The sequence below is a fragment of the Myxocyprinus asiaticus genome, chromosome 13, assembly GCF_019703515.2.
Source record: "Myxocyprinus asiaticus isolate MX2 ecotype Aquarium Trade chromosome 13, UBuf_Myxa_2, whole genome shotgun sequence".
NCBI classification, from domain to species: domain Eukaryota; kingdom Metazoa; phylum Chordata; class Actinopteri; order Cypriniformes; family Catostomidae; genus Myxocyprinus; species Myxocyprinus asiaticus.
The window spans coordinates 24,538,451-24,554,113 of NC_059356.1; the positions used below are offsets into that span (position 1 = coordinate 24,538,451).

General features: G+C 39.1%; 1 protein-coding gene across 1 annotated transcript in view; it reads right to left on the reverse strand.

Moving 5' to 3' along the window:
* Positions 1–8,129, reverse strand: part of LOC127450570 (nuclear distribution protein nudE homolog 1-A-like) — a 13,847-nt gene extending 5,718 nt beyond the window's left edge. Inside the window, exons 1-3 of the mRNA XM_051714806.1 lie at positions 7,944–8,129; positions 6,935–7,036; positions 6,565–6,718 (exon numbers count right to left, since the gene is read on the reverse strand). Of these exons, the coding sequence (XP_051570766.1) occupies positions 6,565–6,718; positions 6,935–7,020 (240 nt within the window). The 5' untranslated portion in view covers positions 7,021–7,036; positions 7,944–8,129. The remainder of the gene's footprint in view (positions 1–6,564; positions 6,719–6,934; positions 7,037–7,943) is intronic.
* Between the last annotated feature and the right edge of the window lie 7,534 nt (positions 8,130–15,663).

The window sequence follows — 15,663 nt, forward strand, 5'->3', positions numbered from 1 at the left end:
ACTTACTGCAGGCTACTTACAACAGCAGGACTATTGAAGCCACACTACTGCATTTGAGCCCAAGGACTACATCCAGTCAAGTAAGTTTTTATGATATTACTAGGGTAAATATATTTGATCTATGGTATTAAAGTTTAACTAGCAAATACTAAATCAAAATGTGTTTATACAGTAGCTAGCTAGCCAGTAAATCTGATATCCTAAATGTAAGCTAGCTAACACCATTTCATTGACAATTTAAGAGGCTAGCTATCATGGTGCTAGCTAGCTCAACTGTGATGCTGATTCTTCTGCCAGCCAGTTTTCAGTTACCATACAAGAACGTAGGTAATAGTTTGATTTAGCATGCTGATTGAGGAGTGTTCATCTATTAATCTAGCCTATTTCTATTCATTTGTCCAGCATCAATTGTAAAATATTTGTACCATTCCAGAATATTCCAATTTTTTAGCTAACTGGTTATATATCTGTGCATGGCACTGCATTAGAGTTTTTTACAAAAAAATGTCTAATCTTATTCTACAGAACAATGCCACATGCGCCATCTGATGTGTGGATACATTTCACCTCAGCCAATGTAGAAGGAAAGGCTGTGTACATTTGCAAATACTGTGCAAAGACCTATGTTAAGAATGCCACAAAGATGCAGCAGCATATAGCCAACTGCCCAAAGTTTTTTTCCAATATTTCCAAAATTCCCCAGCTAAACTTCCCATGGAATCTTGGATTATGACGTATACAGTTTAAACTTTTCACATCCTCCAAACTTGGTCTGATTTTCCCTAACAATGGCTCAAAATAAAATCCAGACCGAGCCGCACAGAAGTGATAATACAAATGTTTTTTTGTGCCTTGGTTTAAAAGTAACGACATCGCAAAGTTAATGAGATCGATGTAAAAATGGATGCGAGGCTATATCTTGGAAACGGTTTGTCATATCGAAATGAAACTTGGTATGCTTCATGAGGATCATGATCTGAGCGCACAAGCAGAGTTTTGCAACAGTGCCACCTATGGGTCAAAATGGCTATTGCTGCCCGTTACTTTTCAACCATATGTCCTACAATCACAAGGTTGGTGTATATGGATTCTGTGGGTCATAATGATTTCAACAATATCAATTTTTCCCATATCAACTATACTGTCCTTCCACCATATTGAAATGTATTAAAAAATGATATATCTTTTAAATACATTGTCAGATTTCAAAGGAAATTGGTATGCATCATCGATATCATGTCCTGATGATACTTGAACGGTTTGGAGACAGTGCCACCTATAGTTCTAAAGATAACCTACACTTGAGTGCTGACTCTAACCTCAGGAAGTCTCTTTGCCACTCAATGGGCATGTCAACTGAGTGGCTCCGTGTGTTAAAGCACCTTATTTATAATTAAAAATGTCGTGGGTTTGATTCCCAGGGCGACCAGTGTTAGAGTTGATGTTGTGTTTACTGAATGGTTGCAGGTTTTTATCACAGATCGTTTCTGTTTGCAGATATACTTCTTGTTCTTCTTTGTCTTAGTGTTGTTCTTCTGATATATATGGGAGTGATATCTTTTGAAAGGATTGAGTAGTTTGGAGACATCATCACATATAGTTCAAAAGAACATGGTCTCTTTAGCATGGTTATCATGCTACATGCTATGATAGCTTATCATGCTAATCGGTTAGCATGCTAACTGTTGGGGTTTCTGTCTTATAAGGCTATTTGATCACAATGCTATCCATAGGGCAACATTAGTTTAGCATGCTAATCGCTTAGCATGCTAACCAACACATTTGTAAGGCTATCTGATCACAATGCTATCCGTAGGCAGCATTAGTTTAACATGCTAATCAGCTAGCATGCTAATCAGTTAAATACATCATGAACAGTCTGTTCTTTCCTTCTGATGTGTTTGATATCAGCCTTATCAGCTCTCCACCATTTTGAATACTTTTTTTCTATTCAAAACCTGCTGACTCTCAGCTTGGTATGTTTCTTCAACACCTGTGGCAATGTGGTCCAGCGGTAAGGTGCACCATACCTGTGTGCTGTGGAGATAGAAATGTTGCCGGTTCAAGGTTGGAGTAACTGGAAAAACTGCTAAATAAATCATGACCGGTGTGTTCTTTCTTTCTGTTGTGCTTCAAATCAGCACACCACCATTTTAAATAATTTTTTTGTTCATAACCTGCTGACTCTCAGCTTGGTATTTCTCTTTAGCACCTTTGAAACTTTTCTGTTTCTGTCACTTTTTTGGTGACTTGTAAAGTAGTGTGGGGTTGCATTGTATGTCATATTCATGCAATGTGTTGTTTTTACTATGGTGTAATGCTTGCCATATCAGAGATTTTTGAATTCTGTTTACTGAATGGTTACTGGGCTTCTCCCCCAAGCAATTGTTTTTTTTCCCCTTTGTTGAAAGTTTACATGAATATAAAGTTGATCGTGGTATGTTGATCGGCTGTGATTCCTCTAAGCTTGGTATGTCCCTTTGTTGACCGGCAACTCCGTGGCTGTGTAGTGTTATGGAAAGCACACAGAACTCTAGAACAGAAAGTCATGGGTTCAAATCCATCCTATGTTGATGTGATCTGTGCTTGCTCTGTGAGATCTTTGGGTTGTGTTTAGTGTTGTGCAGTGGTTGCCATGTTGGTGCTTGGTCCCATAATGGCTGCTTGCAGCTACATTTTTCTCTTTAGGGTTTGTTATTCAATAAAATAAGAGAACTGACCCTTCGCTAAGCCCCATCTTAAAAGCATTTCTGACCTTATTTCTGATCTTAGCAACTGTTGTAGTCCACCATTTCTCTGACAAGCACTTGCTTTTTTCCAATAAGACTTAATGGCGGTAATGTGTGTTTGAGTAGTTATAAGCGTAATTTTATAGAAACGATTTACAAAGTGTAAAAACTTTGTTGCTGTGTCTCTTGTAATAGTGACAAGAGGTACCTAGAGAGGATACACGCTGTTTTTGCTTTCTTTAATTTTTTTTTTAATCTTTAAATAAATCTTGAGAAGAGCATACTATGGATTAAATTGTGTCTGCCCTCATTCCCAAAATGAACATGTATAACATCAGCGAGGACACCTACATTTGCTTCAAGGTAATTAAAACTAATTATACTAGGGCCGTCAAACGATTAAAACATTTAATCATGATTAATCGCATATATATATATATATATATATATATATTTTTTTTTTTTTGCAGTTAATCGTGATTAATCGTAATACCTTTATAAACATGAGTGGACAAAATATGCTTCATCCAGATGTATTTTTCAGTCTACCGCCAATCACTTCCACAAAACCTACCCCACAAAACCTACCCCAAAAACAGAGTCGAACAACAGAAAATGAACACAGCACAGCTCAAATTATGTAAAAAATATAGTAGTTGTAAGTGTATTATGATAAGATTTATTTGCCTCTTTTTATGTTATTTTGACAGGCATCAAATTCTACACTGTCATTTACAATTGACAACTCTGTGTAAAATACATCACAACTCCTTTTAGACCCCGGTCACAAATGTAACCGGTGGGATTAAATGGGTTAATGACAGTGTAGATTACCTGCAGGGTTCCAGCAAGGTCTTCAACTTTTGCATTGGTTTGTGCTCTATCAAACAGAGACGCTGTGACAGAACATTGGAGACAGCAGCAGGGTTTCCGTTAGCCGGTATTCAGTGCTGCCGCTCCCTATACGCATATTACGCAGTCTGCGTAGGGCACCAACTCCCTGGGGGGCACCAGACACTCCACCGGCTGCCTTAATTACATGTTATATGTTATTCAAGGGCCTGGTAGCAGTCGTGGAACACAGATGATCGCCTCGCGCTCGCACTTTCACTTCGCGTTTGCACCGCAACTTTTTCCTCATAGTGCAATGCTGGTGTTCAAATGGCAGCTGTCTTGCTGCTGCAATGATGTTACAATGTTAAGAGCTTTATCTGTGCTTTGCGGGCATGTTCTACTACTATGCTACACTGATAAAATGCTTGGCGCATTTCTCATGAACTACGGTTTATTCAAAGGGTCATATTACACGTTAACCGGCGCATCCTGTTGGATTTTTTCCTCATAACAGTGGAAACAACTTAAAATACTCTGTCATTTTTGGGCATTCAGATAAGTGTAAGACATCATTAGAGACTATAAAGGGTCTACTTTTATTTGTGTACACTCACAATAACAACAAAACCTTGTGCTTTTGTAAAATAAAGAAAATAAACAGGGTGCGCTTTCAGCCGCCTCTGTCTCCGCGAGCATCTTTCTGAAACACGTCACAAAAATTAACAGAAACTCCGCAAATATTTATCACACAAACATGAAACATATGTCTAAAGAAAGCTTAAAAGGTCTACTTTTAAATAAAATAATTCAAATTTAAAACAAATATTCTCCTGCAATGTAATCTGTATGAAACAAAGCGATGTACAGTTTCTCATGGCTCAGTTCATTATCCCTAATGTGATCACACCCACCAGCAGAGCACGCTATTCATAAGGTAATGTGCTGAGGCGATCAATGCAAACGGTAAACGTCCCCAACAATGCCTTAAAAAGCATCAAGTTCATCATCAGATTCATTCACTTTTCTGCGTGTTTGGAAGATGGCATGCTACACAGGTGAGGAAGCACCTGGATAGTGACGAAGAGTTCACATTTTTCTCAGAAGAAGAGCGGAAATCCGATGATGAACGTTTGAGGAGTGACTTGATCCAGCCGAGGATACAATTTCGGACGAGTAAGTCATTTAGTTTTACTTACATATTAGTTGACATGCTATTTTATATAAACATGTACATATTTTACTAGTTGGACTATTTCCAGACTTGCCAGCCAGGATTCAGAGTATTGAAATTTGAAATATGTCCTAATAGGCAAATTGTAGTTACATTTAAATGTTGTTTCGGCTAAAGCAGGTATTTAAATTGTATGCTGTATGATATAAATATGATATGTATATATGATATAAAAATAATATGAATGTTTAGATTATATTTTAACTAGTGTTTATGTTGCCTCATTATCATCAATGAATTTTGTGCTTGCAAATATCTGTTCAGGTGTAAATGTGTCAAATGTGCTGTAAATATGCCCATATTACAAAATCAGCATATTAGAATGATTTCTGAAGGATCATGTGACACTGAAGACTGCAGTAATGACGCTGAAAATTCAGCTTTGATCACAGGAATTTTACAATATATTCAAATAGAAAAGTTATTTTAAATTGTAAAAATATTTCACAATATCACTGTTTTTGCTGTATTTTGGATAAAATAAATGCAGCCTTAGTGAGCAGAAGAGACTTCTTTAAAAAACATTAAAAAATCTTACAGATCGAAAAACTGTTAAACAGTAGTGTAGGTCTAAAGTAAAGTCTTTATGTAAAGAAAATATATAGTCAGATTACTTTTAACTTAAACTAGATTTTGTGAATAAGCTACAAACAATACATTCAATCATTAAGTCTCCACATTCATTCTCTCTCAGGGGAGGGGTCTTTGTCTCCTCAGATGTGAATCACATCAATATTCATGATCATCCACGCCTCCTCGCATATGGCCTTTCTAACACTAAAACTGTCTTACAAAAGTTAAATGACTATATTGTTTTGTATGAATGAGTGATCAGGATGGTTTTCACATCATTTTTGTAACAAAAACTCTACGCTACTAGATCCAGTTCTCAAAAGTCTTGTGAACAAATGTTTAGTATGTGTTATATGGCCTTATTTCAGTGACTTACAATTTTTGTTTTTTCAAAAACCACACAAACATTATTTTCTCAAAAATACAAACATGTACATACATGTTGTTCACGTATTATTGTAGCCCAGTTTGTGCTGAATACAGTGTTATCAGACTTTAGCCATTATTATGTTTTTAAGCAACTGAAAAAAGCACAAATGTCAAGGCATGTCAATACTTCTCCAGGGCCCAAAACACCCACAGACCCCAGAGGGTTAAACGAATTTTGCGGTAACGTGTTAATAATGCGTTACCTTCGACAGCATTACTAATTACATAATGTTAATTAATTTGTGGATTGATTCAGGTCTTAGTAAAGGTGATAGTAAATGAGTGTGTTATGAGATGTTATGAACAGTTCACTTACACTAATGTTATCAGGTGTGTAACCGCCATCAGATGACGTGTTTCTCTTTAAGTAACTGTGATAATCGTTTGCCTCAATTCTTTTTCATAGTTTTCAATCAAATTACTGTCATTTAAACATTTGTTTTATAAACAATGTCAGATAGATATGCTTTAAAAAGTCACTCTTCATTCCAGCCTTCGTAAGAATTGTATCAATTACGTTTATGAGAATACTTTGCCAAAAAACATGTCGTTGATGGCAATCTCCCATTCATTCCTAAGGAAAGCTTGTCTGAACGAGCAACGGTAGGCAAGGGGTTGGAGCTTAGTCAAGGGTCAAATAGTTAAGGGTCTGAATACCTTTGCAAGGCACATTTCACAGGTTATGATTAAATATATGCTGGGGTTGTCTACCTAAAACCTTCCAAAAGAGCTTTTTCCAAACCATGTGCTTATTATTTTCCACAATACCTTGTAGTTTTCTAATTCCATTCGAAGCCTGTTGTTAGCTGTAAGCAGTTCTCGGTTACGGGCCTCACACTGCTTCAGTTCTGTCTCCAGTTCCAACTCATAGTCTCGACTCATCTGCTGAAACTCCTGCAGCTCCTCCTGTGCCTCCTCAGCTCTGAAAGCAGAGTGAAGCCATTTAATTAGACAAATGAAATGTGGGCTCTTAGGCTGATTTCTGATTCTATCTAATAATTTTAGCAACAAACCTGTGCCCATGAACACGCAAACTGTCCTAATTTCCCTAAAGATCCTTCAAATCCACTGTAGATCAAATGACATTTTTGAATTCAAGAAAAAAAAAAAAAAAAAACACAAAAACATATTGAACTACCTTTGCTGGTATTTGGCAACTTGTTCTTTCCAGAAGTCCCTTTCTTCCTCAACAGATGCAAATGAAGTTGGCTCAGGGTCACTCATTGCTGTTCAGTCAGGTCTATTGGCAAAATATTGTGACAATCAATAAGGTATATTAAACATCCTAGATCAAAACTGACATGGTTCTGATTTAAAAGACCACAAAAAATAAGTTTACATATAGCTAGACAATTGCACACTTTACAAGGCGAAGTGCAGATTAATATACATAAATTCAAGGGGAATGATCTGAGTAAAACATTTGTACATGTGGAGATATATAATACGCACACACTATACTGCTGTGGCCACTGAAACTGTTTATTATTGCGCTTGCGTGAGTAGTTTATTCTAAAAGGCAAAAACAGAAGAGGAAGGGCGTGTCTCTGAGATTTTGAAAAGCTGAAGATATTTCGCCTCAGGCATACAACTCACTATTACGCTGTCATTTTTAACAGTGAACTTGTATCTATATTTAAGGTCCGGGTGATTCATGACTTCTTCTAACGGATGGTTTACAACCTTAAGCTATGCTAACGATATTTAATCCACTCACCACTAAAAATACAGTGAAATAAGGTGACATGTAAATTTATTAATGATAAAAAGAGCAAGTGACCACACCAGCAGTACTATTCCTACATAACAGAAGAAATAAGTTAATGTCACCATTAGAGGCAAAGATGTCAGGCTTCAGTATGCTAGCTGGCTAAACACCGGACACTCAAACTTTTGTCATCGGTCGTGTGATGCAGATTGTGAAGACGGTTACTTCAACTCCCTAGAGAATATTTATATATTCTATACTATATTACAACAGCGCTATGAGTAAAAGCAGGTTATCTGCTTAGTTTTATATATATATATATATATATATATATATATATATATATATATATATATATAAACTAACACATCTCTCAGCTGATTTTAACTGGTCAAACTATCACCATTATCGAGAGCCATCACAGTAGCTACCAACTTACCTCTGGGAAACGCTCAAAGTTACCTTTCTCCAAATATGTACTTATTTAATGTGAGGAAATACCGCGCACAATACTAGGGTTCCGATTCTTGCTAATAAAATAATAACACAACACGCAGTTTATTTGTTTGGACGTTACGCTTCTGACAATGGGATTCTTCTTCTGTTGTGTAAAAACTCTCGTAAGCTCGTGGTTTGTTTCATGCCCGTTTCTGATTGGCCGATTTGTAATGACGCCATCATTTTGAGAGCCAACGGTTGGTTGTTCGGTTACGTTTGTTTCAAGCACTCTTCCTTTATCTTCCTCGGCCACTAGAAGGCGCTGCAGAAACTGTTCATGCACTCCTCTATGTCATGCGTAGAAGGTTTGGGACAAATTTGGTAAATGATGTGAGAACATAAAGAAAAAATAAAAGTATTTGTCCTTAAAGGGAATAATTCACCCAAAATAGAAATTCAGTCATAATTTACTCATCCTCAAGTTGTTCCAAACACGTCTGACTTTCTTTCATCAACACAGATGTAAGGCAGAATGTTAGCCACGATCTTAAAGGAACATTCCGGGTTCATACAAGTTACATTCAAATAACAGCATTTGTGGCAAAATGCTGATTACCACAAAAAAAATTTTACTCGTCCCCCCTTTTCTTAAATAAATCTAAAATCGAGATTACAGTGAGGCACTTACAATGGAAGTGAATGTGGCCAATTTTTGGAGGGTTTAAAGGCAGAAATGTTAAGCTTACATTTTATAAAAGCACTTGCATTAATTATTTTGTTAAAACTCATGAATAATTGTTTTAGGGTTTATTGACAATGTCGTCATGGCAACGAAGTTATAAAATTGGCTATAACTTTACACAGAAAAGGATAGTAAGCAATTTTATCACACTAAATCGTTTTTATATGCATATTGTTAATGTCTTGTGGATATACTTCTGGAACAGTGAGTATTTTAACTTGGCCCCCATTCACTTCTATTGTAAGTGCCTCAGACTTTTGCTTTTTTTTTAAGAAAAGGAGGGACGAGTCCAAATGTTTTTTTGTGGTAATCAACATTATGCCACAAATGCTGTCGATTGAGCTTCACTTTGAACCTGGAATATTCCTTTAACTTTCATTTAATGGAAAAGATACAATGAAAGTGAATGGTGACTGAGCAGTGGTGCAGTAGTGAGTGAAGAGGTGGGCATACTGTAAATTTCACTGTAATGCTAGAAATGCCCTGGCCCTTTCCTGAAGCGTAAAATATGATTAGCTGAAAAATATCCCATCACGGCTAGAAAAATGCTGCATTCCATTCATCTTGATAAGTTGGAATTTCCAACTTCCTACTAGGAAAAGTGCAACAGAACACCACTTGAAGTCGACCTTCCAGCTTGGAAACTCGTGCAGAAATCTTCAACTCCGATTTCACAGAGATGTAGGCGCTTTGTGTCACACAAACATGTCACCACCCAGGGATGTACAAAGTTAGTGATAAACATTCACTTAAACATAAGATCGATCAACAAGTCAAAGTTCCTACATTACATGATATTAAAGCGTGTTTAACAAATGTTTGCAGAGACAGGTGTTCAAAACATGGTAAATTACACTCTCTTTTGATAACCGTACACCTGTAGCACAAATGCTAGTGTTGCAAATTGTTTATGAATTGGGTTGTTAGGAGACATCTCTGGTGACAGTAAAACACCTGCTAAGCTAACGGGAGCATTGCAGTTTTGTTTCCTTAAACGTCATCTTCCGAGCATCTGGCAATGGAATGTCTTTATGGTTGGAGATCGAAGATATCAAGTAGGAATATCCCACATCTGACTTGAATGAAATGCAGCATTAGTGTTCTGATTGGTTGTTCAGTTGAGGCAGTCTATCTATCTTGCCAGTACCTTCAAGTCAGCACTCCCGCTGCTCTGTGCAATTAGATAGAATAGAAATTCTCAGAACTTAAAATAAAACAATCCAAAATTCATTAAAAAATAGTGCGGCATCGCCTCTCCTACGTTGAAAAGCCAGCCTGTTGTTCTGGCGGCCTTGATGATCAATAATTACTGATTTTTGGTGCGCATATGCAAAATCCTTAGAAAACGTGTCTATTACATACGTAACCTCGGTTCCCTGAAACTCAGTACACTTGACATTGCGTGCTAATGCATATGGGGAGTGTGCTTCCACACAACCTAGTTGAAACCTCTCTACAGTAATGACAATATTCTAATATTGGCTATGTTGTTTGAGTCCCGCATTTTTAGGCACGAAGGTGTCTGCTATAAAAGCAGGTGCACAAACACTATTCCTCTGAATTTTCTGACTGAGGGACAAGGAGCGCATCGCTCGCACCTCAGAAGAACTCTGAGTCTTGCAGTGTGGCCATCGTTCACAATGTCTCGTTCCCTTCGTCTCAGGGAACCGAGGTTACGTACGTAACCGAGAAGTTCCCTTACGACTCAGTACACTTGACATGCGTGCTAACACATTTGGGGAACAGAATCCCATCAAGCCGCACTACACAACATAACCTTCCAGAGAGGAAACATGATGCCACAGTCCCGCGGGATGGTGACCGACATGAGTATGCCGCAAGTGAGTGACCCTCATGTTGGCCAGGAGGGGAGTACTCATAATGAATATATGAACTATAGTCATATAGTATAAATGAACCCCTTCACAAACCCAGTTGGGAAGTTGAGTTTATTTATAATGAAACTTTATGGTAAATTACACCGGCCTGAATGCAGGAGTTTGTATAAAATGATGGGGAGTCTGTACTTAAGGGGAGGGGCATAAGTATATGTTTGGCAAATGAAATAGCAAGCACTCTAAATAGCGAGGAATTGTGAAGAGAGAGACGTTAAGTCTAGGTTGTAAAACCTTGCGAATGTGTTTTGAGAAGACCATCCTGCTGCAAAACATATGTCTTGTAAAGACACACCTTTCGTCCATGCCCGTGAGGAGGCCATGCCTCTAGTTGAGTGTGCTTTAACACCAGCTGGGCAAATCTTTCCCTGCGACTCATAAGCCAGGGCAATCGCATCAACGATCCAGTGAGAAAGTCATTGCTTGGAGATGGACATTATTTTCGTGCGTCCTCCATAGCACACACAGAGCTGATCAGACAGTCTGAACTGGCGGGTGCGCTCAACGTATGCGGGAACTCCCGCACAGGGCATAACAAATGCAAGGATTGTTCCTCATCCAAATTAAATGGAGGAGGGAAGAAAGCTTGAAGGTGAACCACCTGCGCTCTGAAGGGGCGTGGTTAGAACCTTAGGTACATAGCATTTTCTGGGTTTGACAGCGGCTTTTGAAAGGCCAGGGCCAAACTCCAGATATGAATTGTCAATTGATAGTGCATGTAAGTCACTGACCCATTTTACTGAGGCCAGCAGTAGTGCGGTCTTAATGGAGAGCATGCGCAAATCCAAAGGCTCGAAAGGGGGGCCCTGCGAGTGCTTTTAGGACTCAAGTCTGGACTGTATCTGGCCAAGGTGGATTTAATTGTCTTGCTCCTCTAAGGAACTTTATGATTAAATCATGTCTGTCTATAGTGGCGCCAGCTTCAGGTGCGTGATACACAGATATAATTGCCATATAAACTTTGAGTGTTGACAGAGTGAGTCCTGCGTCTGATTGCTCTTGAAGAAATATGAGAATTTCATGTATGGGGCAGTTTACTGTGTCTTTGCCATGTGAAAGACACCAATCAGTGAATACATTCAATTTTAGCGCATACAGGCATCTTGTGGACGGCGTTCTGTCCTGTAAAATGGTGTTCATGACTGAATACGTCAGTTCTGGCATGTTTAGCGTGCTCCGTTCAAAGGCCACACTTGTAGGCTTTGCAGCTCTGGCTGGGGATGAAATTACTTCAGTGGTAATGTTTTTTCAGTTTGAACTGAAACAGACACCGAAGAATGGTCTGTACATGCTCGTTCATGAGGTGCGCACGCATAAACCCCTAAAAAGGAAATTTACTGTCTGGGGAAAAGTGTGCTTCTCACCCATTTGGCATTAGACCAGATTTTCCATATGGCAAAGCAGCAAGTCTCTGTGTTCACTCAGTAGTGCCTCTGATTGGCTAGTAATAACCAATTGCTGAGGTAATTCAAAACACACTCACACCTTTCATTTTCAATGGGGCGAGTGCCGCATGGATACATTTCGTGCAGTGTTGCCAACTTAGCGACTTTGTCGCTAGATTTAGCTACTTTTTTCTAAAAAGCACCTAGCGACAAATCAAGCGACTTTTTGGACAAATCTTAGCTACTTTGCGTAGAAGAGTCGTCAGTACTGCTGCGCGAGTGTGAAGTCTTGCTTTCCCGCCGCAGGCATACCTCTCACTGTGTCTACTCTGTTCAGTGAGTGGCAGACAGAGGAGCAGCACATTCAGTTCACCGCACGGCAGCTGACACAGACGTGAATGCGCTGCACATGTACAAACAGAGTTACCAAGGACCAATCAATAATCTGTATGGTTTGCTCCTCCTTTGTTTTAATTTAAACTATTTAATTTGACCATTATTTTTCTTGCTTATCACTCACTGTTACACTGACAGAGGCTGTTCACTGTGTGAGATAAAAAATAAGACATTCTGTCGCTTCTAACTTTCTCTCTGAGTGATCATTTTACATGTAAATATAGCCGATATCACAGCACAGCCATTGTCTTTAACTTATGTTTTAAAATCAGGATTTTAGCAGTGCAGAACAGCAGCTTGGAAATTGCTCTGAAGTGACTACTGGTTAACTGTACTGTAGTCTTAATGGGCAGCGTTTCAGTCACTATTTCATACTCATTCCATTGTCTGACAACAGAAACAGAACAAATATGTACTTGAGAACAGCTTTATTGGGAATTCGGCTGTATTAAAATACAGTATGTGAGCACAAAGTAGGAGAGAAGCAAACAGATGTAAAGGGCTGACACAAGGCAGAATGCAAATATGACGTGATGACATCATTAATATGCTAAATAACGCATGACGTCATCTAGCGACTTTTAGCGACTTTTTTTGCAGGCTTTAGCTACTTTACATTGAAAGTAGTTGGTAATGTGCAGGGAGCCAGAGACAGACTGAAATGAAGGACTTCAAATTGATACGCATTTCCCTCGAACACGAATCTAAAAAGCCGCCTGTAATGCGGTGCAATTGGTACATGAAGTATGCGTCCTTCAGATCTATTAACATAAATCAGTCCCGAGGATGGATGTGCGATAAGATCTGTTTCTGAGTTAACATTTTGAATAGGCGCATTGCGAGCGCGCGATTCAAGCGTCTCAGATCTAGAATGGGCCGAAGCCAGAAAGTACAAAGTAGATGTCCTAAAGGACTTGCCAAAACTATAGTTTGCTAATATTATGGAGTGGTTCATTAAACTCAATATTATGGAGTGGTTCATTAAACTCAAAAAAATGAGTTTTAATGACTTCAACCTAAGTGTATGTAAACTTCTGACTTTAACTATATTGGAGTGATGTTCGCCGGAACACTGCATGGGAGCGGAGAGTCTTCTCGTTGCCGTCAACAGCGAAGCAATAGAGGGCTTCTAGACGAGAGATGAATCGCTGTCTTGAAGGAAGAAAATTCTGAGGAATGGTGTTTGTGCACCTGCTTTTATAGCAGACAGCTTCACGCCTAAAAAGTATTAGAATACTGGTGTTATTGTAGAGAGGTTTCAACTAGGTCGTGTGGAAGGACACTCCCCATATGCATTAGCACGCAATGTCAAGTGTACTGAGTCATAGGGAACCAGGTGGGCATATGCTTTCTTATGTGCTAGACTACACTACTGTGACTGCGTTCCATTCAAGTCGGATGTGGGATATACCTACTTGATATCTTCGATCTCCAACCATAAAGACATTCCATTGCCAGATGCTCGGAAGATGATGTTTAAGGAAACAAAACTGCAATGCTTCCGTTAGCTTAGCAGGTGTTTTACTGTCACCAGAGATGTCTCCTAGCAACCCAATTCATAAACAATTTGCAACGCTAGCATTTGTGCTACAGGTGTACGGTTATCAAAAGAGAGTGTAATTTACCATGTTTTGAACACCTACTACTCTGCTAACGTTTGGTAAACATGCTTTAATATCATGTAATGTAGGAACTTTGACTCATTTATGTGAATGTTTATCACTTATTTTGTTTATCTTCCTGGGTGCAGACATGATTGTGTGACATCACGCACCTGCATCTTGGCTAAATCAGAGTTTAAAATTTCGACTTCAAGTGGCGTTACATTCCACCTTTCCCAGTAGGAATTTGGAAAATCCGACTTTCCGAGTTGAATGGAATGCAGAATAAGGGCTGAAACATACTCTATGCAAGTACGTGAATGTAGACGCATCTTGAAACGCAAGTTCGATTTCACGTGTCGTTGCTTCTGAAACGTGTTAGGCCGCAATTTAAACACAACCAGGGCCGTAACCTCAATATACTTAGAAGGGGACAAGTCCCCCCAATAATTGATATCCTTGTTGCTGTTCTGCTGCAGTCCATTATGTACTGCTGTATAATTGTCATTAAGTTGTTGCAGGAATAACATAAAGGTTTAAACAAAGTTAAATGTTTTGTGTGCTCAGTAGTCTAACACTGCTCGTCAGTGTCATATGAGATAGCCAATCAAATCGATGAAGGCGGGACTCAAGTTTAAGATGCTAAGCAGGAACCTTGTGGATAATTCCAGCGCCGCGCATCAGCAAGCATTTCAGGTTAAGAGCGTTTGTGTCATGGGGAGTCGCGACGCCATGCGAGGGTCGGACGTGTGAATGTCGCACTCTGCACACTTTGCTAGTTTTTAATTATTTTTGTGTCCTAAACCGGTGAGATTTGATACACTCTGTTTCGTAACTGTTCTATGAAGACAATATGTCAAAGAATTCAAAGTCCTCGAGCTCTGGAGACATTAAAAGACACTTACGTGCTCAAGCTGATACCCCTGACAGGGCCGCAGACCAAGGACTCAGTTTGGACTGTACGGCGGGAGAAATTCAACGTCAATTGTCCAACATGTCTGTGATGCTGACAAAGGTCGTAGCGGACTTGGAGGTTCTTGCTGTAATACGATCGATCGATTACGGCGGTGGAGGCAAAATTCTCTGAGTTGGTTACAAGATTGTCGGACGTTGAAAAACGGATCGATTATCTGGAGTCATCGGAGTGAATTAGCTGCTAACCCGCTAGTGACCAAGGCAGATTTGCAGTGCGTCTGAGAAAAGTTGGAAAACCTTGAGAATCGTAATTGCCGAAACAATGTCCGAATTGTTGGAATTCCTGAGAACGAGGAAGGCCGAGATATGGTGAAATTCCTAGACGAGCTCTTCCCAAGTCTGCTTGACATAACAGGCCATAAGCCGGAAATCGAGCGAGCTCACAGAGTCCCGGCTCGGAGATTGGCTGAGGGAGACAGACCCCGATCAATTCTGGCCAAATTTCTGAGATCATCCAATAAAGATCTTGTATTACGTGAGGCGAGGTGTAAAGGTTTTTGTAATTGATGACTTGGACCAAATAATAAAGAAAAGCAGCCAATAAGTGCCCAACATAGATGGGAACTCTTTCAATACTGTTTAAAAAGCATCCCAGGGTGATACCTCAAGAAGTTGGTTGAGAAAATGTCAAGAGTACATTTCTGCAAAATCTAGGCAAAGTGTGGCCACTTTGAAGATGCTAAAATATAACACAGTTTTGATTAATTTTGGATTTTGTTTAGTCACA